Below are 12,500 nucleotides of genomic sequence, written 5' to 3' on the forward strand. Positions count from 1 at the left end.
TGTGGTTAAGATGTTAGTGTATTGGGATTAAAGGGGAAGTCCAGTTTTTTGAACATTAAGGCCATTTTCTGAGTGGTCTGCAATATTTTAGAGTCCCCCTCACCATTTATTTCATGTTTGCTGCAGTCTCTGTTATTTGGCTGATTTGGATTTGATCTCAACCAGCTTTAGAATGGCCGTCTATGAGCACCTGCAACTCTGTTCTTAAAATCAACTTTAACATTTGTTTTCGAAAGTCTACAGCTCACAAAGTGGTTAGGGGTGTTCACTAGCAGTCCCTAACAAGTTTCAAGGCAAAATTTGGCTTCTGTCATTTTTTATTTGCCATTTTGTGAAAGAAAGTGAAAGTGAAACTTAATTTACAAATTGCTACATAAAACACACATAAAACATGACAGATGCCATATTTCGCTACAAAAATGGCTATGGAACACCAGTGAATACTGTTGAACACTTGCTGAGTTGCATATTTTTCAAAACAAATGTTAAAGGTGATTTTAAGAACAGAGTTGCAGGTGCCCATAGACGGCCATTCTAAAGCTAGTTGAGATCAAATCCAAATCAGCCAAATAACAGAGACTGCAGCAATCATGAAATAAACGGTGAGGGGGACTCTAAAACATTGCAGACCACTCAGAAAATGGCCTTAATGTTCAAAAAACTGGACTTCTCCTTTAATGATCTTTGTGCTGTGTGGTTAAGATGTTAGTGTATTGGGATTAATGATCTTCGCGCTGTGTGGTTAAGATGTTGGTGTATTGGGATTAATCTTTCGGTGCACACACGCCCTCTAAGGCTGTTGCCATAGTTACCCTTCGTATATACAGAGTTAGCCAGACCAGAACTAAGCAGCATCATTACATAACTTTTATCGTGAGTTCTTCATATGCGTACCAGCAAATAGGTTTCGATTCGCACCTGCGATGTTTTAATCCTATTTTTTTTAATCTGTTGAGCCAGTTAAACAAAAAAAAGCTGCATGGTCAACTACGACTTGGCCGTGATTCCTATAACTCATTCCTGTTCCTAACTGAACATAAAACGAATGGCTTGTATGCTGTGTCTGGTGTGGGATATGATACAATAACATTCGTGTCCTTTTAGGATTAATCGAAAAATAATCAAAATCGTGATAAAATAGTGAAATCGAACTCATGATTTTAATCGTGATTTAATCGTGGCAATAGTGACCTACTTTTGAGAGCGTCCTTGAAGCCAGAACATACTGACAGTCTGGTGTTTCTGGCCAGAAATCTGTCCACACAAGTTTAATGCTGATTGCCTTTACATAATTAATACAATTCATTTTATTTTGCTCATCCCATATGTAATTCATTCTTGGTTGTATTTCATCTTCTGCAAAAATCAATAATCATGATTATGATTTTGACCAAAACAATCGTGATTATGATTTTGACCAAAATTATTTTTTCCATGATCGTGCAGCCCCTATGTCCCTTACCGGTAGCCTGATAAACCAGCCTAAATGTATTGGATGTCTTCATTTAGTCTGGCTCCGATGAATGGATACAACGGAACATTGTTGATGAGCACAACCCGTTGTCTTTCAAACCTTGTCTGTGCCTATAGGCCAACGCTCGACCAATCAGCGCAACTGACTGTGACGTAGTAAACGCGACAGAAAGCTGTGGGAGGGGACTGTATGTAAACAAGTGAAGCAACTTCAGCATGGCTACAGCCTGCCTGTCCAGTGATGTAAGCAGCGCAGTGTATTACTATAGCGTTTTGAGATGGAGTCGGACTTTTGTTGTCGTTTGTGCCTAAAAGACATGCGAGTTGCCGGTGTACTACAACACTTTACAAAACTGTTCCAAAGTGCAACTAAAGCTTCGTCGGTTGCGGAAAGGTTGCAGAAAATTGGAGTGAACGTCTCGAATACACCGAGGAAGCCCAATCGAGTCTGCCGAGCGTGTACAACGGTGTTAAACAGACTTGAAAGAGATCTTCCTATTTATCGGAGGTGGATTGCAAACGAGGTCGAAGAAGGTGCCTCCGCAGAATCAACAGGTGCTGAAAAGCGAGCTCGGGAGCCTACTCCCTCGAAAACGCCGAGAGACTTGAAGAAGCTCCGCCACAGTACCGAAAAGCCAGAGGGATCTGTCGCTGCTCGGCGGAATATAGCCGAGGTAAGTTGACATTATCAGTGTAACTGCGACCGGTGACGGCAAAACTATGCTTAATGTTCTAATACAGACATGAACCGTAGCTTAAGTTAGCCTTGAAGTGTTACATTAGTCAGTGGTCGAGTTGTAAAATCAAAGCAGGGGCCCGGTCAGTGATGTATTGTCATTATTGGGGGTTCGGGGGATGTCCCCCGATAAAATGTTGTAAATGTAGAGGTTAAACAAGTGCAATTGTAACACAATACAGTATGTGAAGAAGGGATGTCTGTTTTAGAGGGGAATGATATTTTACCATTTTCATTGAGGGGTATAATTATCCAACATTTCATTGTAGGGGGCATGGCATCCCCCTCATAGTCTATCCCTACAACTCCAGCCCTGATGTTAGTGGGTTTGACCTTTTCGATACTGTAGAACTAAGCCACCTGCCAGCCAACCCATTGGCAAATTATGTCGTCTACTTTTACTGTGACATGCCAATTACTTGCACAGTTATTTTTTACTACAGTGTTGAATATGACACACACACACACACACACACACACACACACACACACACACACACACACACACACACACACACACACACACACGGCTAACACTACCTCTGTGTCAAACTCTCTCTCTCTCTCTCTGGGTAAATAATATCTATTCTAGACAGATATTACATTTACACTTCTTTCATTCACAGGCCCCAATCAAAGGCTCAGTTGGTGACTCAAAGGAGGAGTTGATAAGGAAATATTTGGTCAAAAGAAAATGGAGGGCAGCAGCCAAGTTGATCATGTCACATAAAGATCTGGCTGAAGAAGTCAAAATCCAAGTCCTGGCGATGGTACAGAGTGAATGCAAGACATTATGCAACCCATGTGGCGACTTCATGTTGTGGCGTTCATCACCCGAAGACCTTAAAGTCTTCTCATTTTCCAGCCTGGAATCAGACCTCCTGCGTCTATCACCATTTCTGCTGTCTGTCTTTTCAACCATCTCCAACAACTGTCGACCCGTCACCTGTGCTGCCATCTCAATAGCACTGAGGGGAAGATCACCCCGGATGTCAGCGTTTGCACACTACGTAAACAATGTTCTACATTATGGTGGTGCCAAGAAGGCAGTCTTTAGCAGACTAAGTAAACTTGGCATCACAACAACTCACAACAACTCCATTGTAAAGCAGAAAGAGATGGCAGGTACATATGCAGATGGTCTGTTGGTGCTAAAGAGGCAGAATGAAGCATTCCTGGCAGAGCTTAACAGTACTGTCAGTCCAGGAGAGGAGAACCTTGACACGGTACTCAGTGATGTCTTCGGAAGCATGGAACAGCTACAGTTGTCAGGTGAGGCATAACCAACCTCTTCCCGCTCACACACACACACACACATGCATGCACACACACATGCACACCCACACCTACACATACACACACAGTGTTAATACATGGGAAGTAATCTTGTATGCTTTTTGTAAAAAAAAAAATGGTGTGGGTGAAGGGGCCCATATGAAAATGAGGTATACAATAAACGCCACAGGCTGTCCGGCCAAAACAGTAGGAAGATGTCCAATGAGTCAGACACACACAGAGGTAAAGGCAAGCCGTGGTTTTACTATGTGTAAAAGAAGACATAAACAGGACATAAGAAATATGTACATGATCAAAATACAATAAGCATAATACACATACAGACTATGTACAATACAGAGGGAAAGGAGGACCAAGGGGGATGGGAAATGTGAGGATGATTGCCTACAGCAGACATCCTAAGCAGGGGAAAGTGAAGTGATAAACATGGCACAGCTACCTTAACCTGTGGCTCAGCCCTAATATGCACTGAGCAGCACAGCAGGGTGCCGAGCTAGAGGGTGTGCCTGTTGCCGGGGGGCCCTAGCAACACAGTCTAAGGCCAGGAGCGGAAATTCACCGTGTGCACAGGTCAGCGAAAGGAGAGCAGTAGAGGGAGGGGGAGGCAGGTAGCCCACCAGCAAGGGGGGGATGGGCTGGCTGCAGAGAAGTTGTGGAATCTCACCAGAGGGTTGAACTGTTAGGAGCCCACCAGGCTTTAGGAGCCACAATTCTAAACACTTTGTCTTTATGTACTTTTATATCACAACAGAGACTGCAGAGGAGGCAGGTCCAAGCCACGCTGAAGGCCCGGTGCTGGACCAAGATGTGAGGATAAGCTCTCAGCCATTTCCTGAACAACAATCAACTCCACCACATACATACTCCATTGTACTTGACAACTTGGACTTTTTCATGCACGCACACCATCAATCATCACGCCACAGCAACCAATCCATCCACTGGATACACCATACTGCTGTCCAGGATCGAATTCCCATATATCATCTGCCCATTGACAAGCCGTGCGTGGATCTTCTTCAGTATGACTTGAGAGAGTCCCTCCCTGGACCCGACACACAACTTTTCATGCGCAGAGAGTTCATTGTCCTTGGCAGCCAAATCCTCACCCAGTATCTGGCAGCTTTCAGACCATTTTCCAGAGTGGTACTGCGCCACATCCCACACCAGTACTCTGAAGAAATGTCACAGCCTTCAACAGATGTAAGAATATTTTTGAAGATTCTACTATTTACTAATGCCTCTATCAACTGACAACAGTCAATTCTGTATAGTGACATATGTTCATCCAACTACCAACAGTCTGTGTAGTTCAGTGACTTACAGCATGTTCCTCTTTTCTAATTACAGTTCCCATTAGGGCTCATTTTCAAAAATGAAAATAAGACTTCTGACCTGTCCGAGGCACTCAGACACATTCAGCAGAAGTAAGTATGAAGCATGGCAACAGTTTTCCTAACCCCCAGATGGCAAACATTCTGTCTGTGCCAAGACCCGCAAGGGAGACTTGCGCACTATGACATGTCCCTATCACTTTCTGTACTACTAAAGCCCATGCTGAACATTGCAAAGACCATACTTTGTACAGTTACTTCACACATAATCATCCTCATTGCAGGTATGTTCCAAACTGCCCCGAGGGTGTCTCCTCAGTGTTGGTAGGAGGTGATCGGCTCACTGAAGCCAACTGCAGAAATATACAGTGGTCTTTTGCAGAGGGACCTGATGAAAAGGATATGATGGGAAACATGGTGTTCATGTTCGAGGACTGGCACGCCATTAGAGTACTGTTTGAAGTAAGAACCATAACCGATCAAATATTCACATTTCAAATAAATATAAATGGACCGAGATAGTAACTTCATTTTTTCGGGGGTGGGTGTTGTGAAATTCCTTTGTTTTTCATCTTAGATCCACTTCAAACTGTTCTTCAATGTGACATCTGGCAAGGACCATGGGACACTATGTGCCAACATGACAAAGTTAAGGTAAATCTGCTGTATTGTTATCATAACTTCATTGATTACTTATTACTTAATGACATCCAGAAATTAAGTTGGATGACTACAAACATTCAAATATAAATGCACTGTATTGTCTTGACTTTATTATGAATTTTAAGTTTCTGGCATTTTCACAACACTTTGGCCAACCAGCCAGTGGAAAGTGAAGAGACCACTTTGTAGATGTTATTGTTTAAAGTGTTGACATTGTTTTCTGCTGTTTGGTCCACGTACTACACTACAGCCACAATGGACGAGTCTGGATGCATCATGAACTTGTGCTTTCTGTTGTGGGGTTGGACATGCACTTCTGCCATCATGAAAAGCAGAGTCATCTCCAGGGAAGGGGTTCTATGAAATTAACAGGATGGTATGGTTACATGCATTTTGACAGACATTTTTGTATTTTCACTAACAATTCTGCACACGTGTGCCTGAGGTGAATGAGGTGAATGTGTACTGTTTGTCTTTGCATGCAAAACTACATTCCATTGCATGTGGAATATGCTTTTTAAACCTAACATGACGTACAATCAAGGTTTATAGATTAACAGTAGTGGCAGAAAATATACTTGGGCGGGCCAGGCGGAGTGTGTGTGTGTGTGTGTGTGTGTGTGTGTGTGTGTGTGTGTGTGTGTGTGTGTGTGTGTGTGTGTGCGCGCGCGCGCGCGCGTGTGTGTGTGCACATGCCCATCAAGGCTCATGAGAACTGTATATGTCTAATGTTTGTGTATTTGTCACAGGTGCAGCAATGCCAAACAGGGTCCCCATGGAGCCTTCAATGCCTACAAACATTTTGTCATCACTGACACAACTGCTTTGTTCCTGGCGGCTGCCATGGAGCAGTTTGGGCTTCAGGATGTTGCAGGTAACTTCAAAGTCTTTTGATAAAGAAATGCTTGGCTGTGAGTAGAATGTTGTCTAAGACTAGAAGTGGGCAAACTCAGTCCCGGGGGCCATCTGCGGCCCACGGGACCATTTCATGTGTACCTCATATAATAATAACAATAATAATACTTTGGTATTATGTGTAGCGCCTTTGAGAATACCCAAGGTTGCTTAGCAAGATATCTGAGTAAGTGTGTGTGTGGGTGCACAAGAAAGACAAATTTTAAGTCAGTGATACACCCATCCAACATTCTAAGGCTACCCAAGATAAGGGTGCGGTGGGCTGGAGACTAACCAAGTAGAGGCTACTGTATTCATCCTCATAAATGTCATTACAATGTGCAGTAATGAAGTAGTAAAACTCATTAAGTCAGCATACTAAATGTCTTGTTACTGACAAAAGCAAATTACGACTTCTGGCCCAGCGGTCAACGTTTCAAACCTAATTTGGCCCTTGAACTGAAATAATTGCCCACCCCTGTCCTAGACTGATGTTTGTGATGTATCTTGTCTTTAATCTGATGTAGAAATCCCGGATTCCTTTGTGCCGGACAACGTTGCGTCCGGAACACAAGAAATGAAAAGAGACTGGCTCAGTGAGAAGACAGGCGAGGTGGTGGACAAGTTCATCATGTTTTGGGATGAGCATGTGGTCAGCGAAGTCCCTGAGAGGCCGAAGAAGCAGTATCCATGTAGAGCTCAGGGATGTAAGCAGACCTACACATACCACAAATCAAGAGACAAACACGAGCTCAAAAAACACAACATGGTTGTTTCGGACACACCAGCACCAGCACCAGCATCCCAAAACGATCACAAACAAGCACACAGCATGGCAAGGCTGAGTTTCAGTTTTTTTCTGATGGACATGTTGGATGCTGTCAAAGAAGGTGATGGGGGCAGACTGATGCGGCTTTACAAGGTTGCCCTCCTGTTCTACAAAGCACATGGACACAGCCACTATGCCTACAGCACTTTTCTTCTGACAGTACAGCTAAATGCAGTTCTGAGTCCACGGATGGCCCACAGCGTGACCTGGAACAGATTCTGGAATACCAGGGGAGGGAGAGGGGTCAACATACCCCTTGATCTACACTTGGAACACCTAAACAACTTCCTGAAGTCGTTTCTGAAGGGTCAGGGTCCTAATCTGTCTGAGCGCTCTGCAAGCCGGATCAGTCAGTCATTGGGTGTCTTAAAAAACATGATGGAGAAGGTTGATGAGGAGTTGAGCATCAAAAGGCCAACTGGCACCCATCGCGCCACTCAGGAAGCAGACGATGTGCTGACTCTGGTCAGTGTGTTCACTGAGGGTCGGATTTTTTCTGATATACCTGGACGCTTCTTTCATGCCTTCCCTGGTTTCCACAAGAATCCACTTGTCAAACTTCAAGACCAAGACATATGGCAGTGGATGAAAGACAAACTGGATGAGTGGAGCTGTTTAAGACTCTGATGTGCATACCACAGCATGTTTATTTCTATTGTTCATGATACTAGTGCATAATGTCTTTCTTGTAAATATTGTATATAATCTTTTCTTGTAAATACTGTGCAAAGTTTCTTTCACACTTTTCTACTAGTCTATATAGTTTCATTGTATTGTAATTTAATTGTTTGCCAAAATGCCTTGTTCCCTAATTTGACATTCAGATAAATAACCTCATTTCACTTAACTATTTTTTGTTGTGCAGTCTCATTTCAGGTCACAATGTCATTATTGAACCAGAAGCAAGTCAAGTCTAGTGGTCTGGTCTATTGTCAAATTCCTTGACATGGGAAAGCAAGAAATGTAATTTCAAATTCTTTGTATGACCAGTGCATGTAAAGAAATTGACAATAAAACCTACTTGACTTGACTTGACATGAACTGGTCATACAAAGAACTTGAAATTACGTTTCCTCCTTCTCCCATGCAAACATACTAAGGGTACAGACAAGGCTAGACAATAGACATTAAAGCGCCAAAAAAGTAGACTGCAGTAGACCTATGTAATAACATAAATAATAAGAGATGCCTTTTGTTGAACACATTCGTTTTGTTCAAGTGTAAGGTGCTGACAGATTTAGAGGCATTGTGGCTTAGTAATAGCCAACACTGAGCTAAGAAACTGTGTGTGTGTATATATTGACATTGTTGCCTTACACGTAAGTGATTATGTGCAAGTATTAACATTGCTACGTATTCATGGACATGAATACATTTTAAAGATAACTCAGGGAAACAGAGAAGATGATTGAGCGAAGCCAGGGGGAAAAAAAGATGGCACCCCTCATCCAGTGCTTCCCTATAATTTTTCATGTTGCAAGTCATGAAGAATGCAAAATATTTGCAAAAGGATCTTTGGAAAGACTATGAAACAAAACAGGGAAAATGAATTATTGACTCAAACAAGAATATCAATCAGCACTGCTCAAATTTTATTTACAAACTGTTAAATCAAGCTCTGTTTAAACCAAACCACACAAAAAGACCAAATATTATTTGGTATACAAAAGGTTACAAAAAGCTCCAGCTGTACAATAGAGGCACTTGTGGAGAGATGTCATTACAAGATATTCTTACAAAGTATATGAAATCACAGCAAACAGTAGGTGACAAAACAATGGAATTGAGTGTAACCTGGTGTGTACACACTTAAGGATAGCAGTTAATCACACTGATCTTGATCGGACTTCTCTAAAGGTGACAACCCAGACTCTGTACTGCTGTGACATGGAGTGCCCTGACTGCTTTCTGAGTAGTCATCAAAGTAGCCTTTGAAATGTTGGTCTGGCACCTCATATTCACTTGGAGACACATGTATTTCTGGCAACTCAAAGTCCCCAAAAACCTCATGGCACACAACCAGAATTTGTTGTGCGTGTTCTTTGCTGAATACAGGGAGATTGTCCATAATGTACTCCAGATCAAATATGTGTTTGCAGTGGTCAACCACACTATTGATGAGGACCTCACCAAAACCAGTACAGTGTGCTATACTTGTGAACAGAGGTTGGTGGGGTACAATGCTCATCTTGTACTCGAGTAAAAGCTCCCTGACTAAGTCCTCGTCATCCTCTGCGACTTCCCTGCTTCTGACCGGAGCTTGACCCAGAGTATGAGATTTTTCGAATTCTGGTGTAGTCACGGTGCATCCGGTTGACGTGCACATGCAAACAGAGTGACAGTAAGTGCAGCATAAATGCCCAGGCTCAACACTGTCAGTGTGGTCCTCAAAGTTTGCAAACAGAGATTTCCGAAAGCAGCTGTTGCTGCCTTTGCCCAGCAATTGTTTGACTCCCTCGTCTGCAATTATCTGTGCTTTTACACGCAATATGACCGCGTGTGCAGAAGATCCATCCCTCCCTGCCCTGCCTAGCTCCTGTAGGATGGCCTCTGCGTCCTCTGGAACACCATACATGATGACATAGGACACAGTGGGGAAGTTCATCCCCATTCCCAGTGCTGTTGTTGCTACAACAACTCGGCAGGCACCTTCACCAGAAAATGATTTCAGGACCCTTGTTTTGTTGTGTGGTAGGGTCTGACTGTGAAAAATCCCAATTAATAGGTTTTCCACCTTGTGCTCGGGATCCCTGTTGACCCAACAGTCCTCACCTAGTTTTGCTTGAAGGTAACCAAAGACCTTGCCAACAGCTTTCAGTGTCCGACAGTAAATAATTGTGTGAGGCATATTGGGGCCGAGTGTTTTCAGGTCCCTCACCAGCCAATCAAAGCAGTCCAGTTTGTGTGAATGAGTGGTCTTCAGTCCGAGTCTAATGTTGGTCCGGTTTGGGCTGACGGTGACTTCAGTAGCTTTCTCCAATTGTAGCTTCGATCTCACAATGGCTCTGGAGTCCAGGTCTGCGGTTGCAGTCAAGGCCAAAATAGGTGTATCTGAAAGACAAAAAGTATCAACACTTCAATTAGTATGTGTCTTCATGTCATGTGTGGGAATGGTGCTGTCGTGCCGAAAAGCGAGTGCCTGCCAGAACACGAGTGCCCTCATTGAAACCAATGACCAATTTTTCAGATAGTTTTTACCCATTTTTGCAGATAAATCTGACACAATTTAAGATGGAAAGCCTATCAATAAAGCATCTACATTCCTTCTGGAAGTATTACAAAGAACTGGTTACAATTTCAGCATTATTTCCATGAAAGAATCGAAGAATTGTCATAACAAATGTTACAGCTTCATTCAAATAGCTCATATTAAGTGCAGGACGAGTAATGTTTCATAAGCATATTTTTAGTTCATAAATTATGTAATTCATTCTGCAAGAAATTGTATAATTTTCTCTCAAAAAATGTCATTGGTTTCAATGAGGGCACTCGTGTTCTGGCAGGCACTCACTTTTTGGCACGACAGTGCCAAGCTGTGTCCTTTATGCTGTAGCACATTGTCTCGAAGTGTGAAAAAGGTGAGAGGGGTGGGGGTTTGGTTTCACAACTTGGTAGCATTTCTTCAGCAGGCGGGGGAGGGATAGAGTGCAGGTTAGCAAAATCGAGGCTTAAAAGAAAATGGCAGCTACAACTAGGTTGAGAGCCAGCATCAATTTGGCAGCCATGGTCTTCCCAACGCTGCACTGAGGACAGGACCAGGGAAAAGGACCCAATGTCGGGAATCTGACTTATGTCATTCTTATGTTTTGACTAACGTCTCAATGTGTCCTCACATCTCAACAATATAACGGTAGGTGTACAGAGGCTGTCCTAATGTCATACACTGACTTGTAAAGGCTACAGTACAGACACGTTAGCTCTTGGGGATACGTTTGCATCAGTGTGTGAACTTGCAAGTGAAATATATCAATGCTTACCCTGTTTGACGAGGGCTCGAAGTTCTCCTAGCTTGCCAAAACACTCCCTGAAGGCCTTCTCCCCTTTGCCACGTTTCCCCCTGTGGAAAATCAGTACGTTATTCTTCAACCACAAAGCAATTAAGTCCATTTAAACTAGCTTCTTAGTGTTATTTCCACATAAACGGAACAGTTAATTCAACATTATTGAGCAATTGCGTCCATGTAAACTTCAATCTTATATGACCTAGGTTTTAGATAAACTGAGATTAAAATGGAGACGTCCGGGGCGACAGTTCAGTGTTACAATGGCAACAGGGTGACGCGTTTACCAAATTACCGTCATCTTTTAGGAATATACTTTACACACACCTTGACGTGGTTAAAAGCATGCCACTTACCATTTGTAAATGAGATGAACCTCGTCCACCACAACTCCGACGACGTTGTCTTGGAAGACTTTGGTACCCAACATATCGCGCCACTTGTTCTGCAAAAGCCATGCCTCCGGACTGCCGAACAACAACTGGCAATGACCCCTTCTGATGTTGGCTAGGTTATCGACGCCCAGTTGCATGGCAGTGAGTCCAAACTTGCTCGCCTCCTTCACCTGGTCATCCATTAGGGCTAACAATGGCGAGACGACAACTACCATTGGGTTTTCACAGAGCCCCATCCTTTTGGCTACCAGTGGAGCTAACTGGTAAATAAGACTTTTGCCATAGCCTGTCGGCAATACGGCGAAAACGTCCTTCTTAGAAATGAATGAACGGAGAGCCTCCTCTTGCTCACGTTTTAAAGAAAACCCCAAGTCTAATTCCTCCAGAACTGATGCCAATGCAGAATCAAACGAGCGCTGTTCCATTGCCGCCGCCATCTTTCTTGTTGTGCTTCCTCCACTGCCCAGCGTCTCACTGCTATGTCGTCACTCCCTCAAAACCCCGCCCCAGAACCCTCTGCCCCGCCCGCGTTGATTCAAAACACATCTCTGCGTTGTGATTGGTTTAGTTGTCATCTTGCCAGATTCAGGGCAAGATTCAAAATGAATAGTTGTTCGATACCAGACCCACCCGCAGCTGAAAATTTTTCAGCGTCCAGCAGGTGGCGCTGGTTTACCAGGCTACCTTACCGGTTCAATACGGAAAGCTTTAAATGCTACACACGGGACGATCCCACATTTCAAGGGACAGCTGGCAACCCAATTCTCCATATTTTAGTCCGTTCATATGCCAGAGCACTTCTTGCAGACCCCTCTCAGAATTATTAATTTTTTTTGGCTCTGGCGCCGGTAGCTGTTTCTATGTTGGTTGCGAAACTCC

General features: G+C 43.4%; 2 protein-coding genes across 2 annotated transcripts in view; both read left to right on the forward strand.

Annotated features, from left to right (window-relative positions):
- Positions 1-12,500, forward strand: part of pik3cb (phosphatidylinositol-4,5-bisphosphate 3-kinase, catalytic subunit beta) — a 94,004-nt gene that overhangs the window by 34,971 nt on the left and 46,533 nt on the right. The window lies entirely within an intron of this gene.
- On the forward strand, positions 1,528-8,013 carry LOC134454745 (uncharacterized). The gene is made up of 9 exons (XM_063205902.1): positions 1,528-2,147; positions 2,836-3,481; positions 4,257-4,708; positions 4,856-4,932; positions 5,124-5,301; positions 5,417-5,493; positions 5,753-5,878; positions 6,252-6,376; positions 6,924-8,013. The coding sequence occupies exons 1-9, from the start codon at positions 1,752-1,754 to the stop codon at positions 7,850-7,852; spliced, it is 3,006 nt and encodes a 1,001-aa protein (XP_063061972.1). The 5' UTR covers positions 1,528-1,751; the 3' UTR covers positions 7,853-8,013.

Source organism: Engraulis encrasicolus, chromosome 8, assembly GCF_034702125.1.
Source record: "Engraulis encrasicolus isolate BLACKSEA-1 chromosome 8, IST_EnEncr_1.0, whole genome shotgun sequence".
Classification (NCBI taxonomy): Eukaryota; Metazoa; Chordata; class Actinopteri; order Clupeiformes; family Engraulidae; genus Engraulis; species Engraulis encrasicolus.

Coding starts and splice junctions, on each gene's coding strand:
- LOC134454745 (XM_063205902.1), top strand. CDS start 1,752: ATGGAGTCGGACTTTTGTTGTCGTTTGTGCCTAAAAGACATGCGAGTT. Junction 5,302..5,416: donor CCATTAGAGTACTGTTTGAA/GTAAGAACCATA, acceptor TTTTCATCTTAG/ATCCACTTCAAACTGTTCTT. Junction 5,494..5,752: donor GCCAACATGACAAAGTTAAG/GTAAATCTGCTG, acceptor ACTACACTACAG/CCACAATGGACGAGTCTGGA.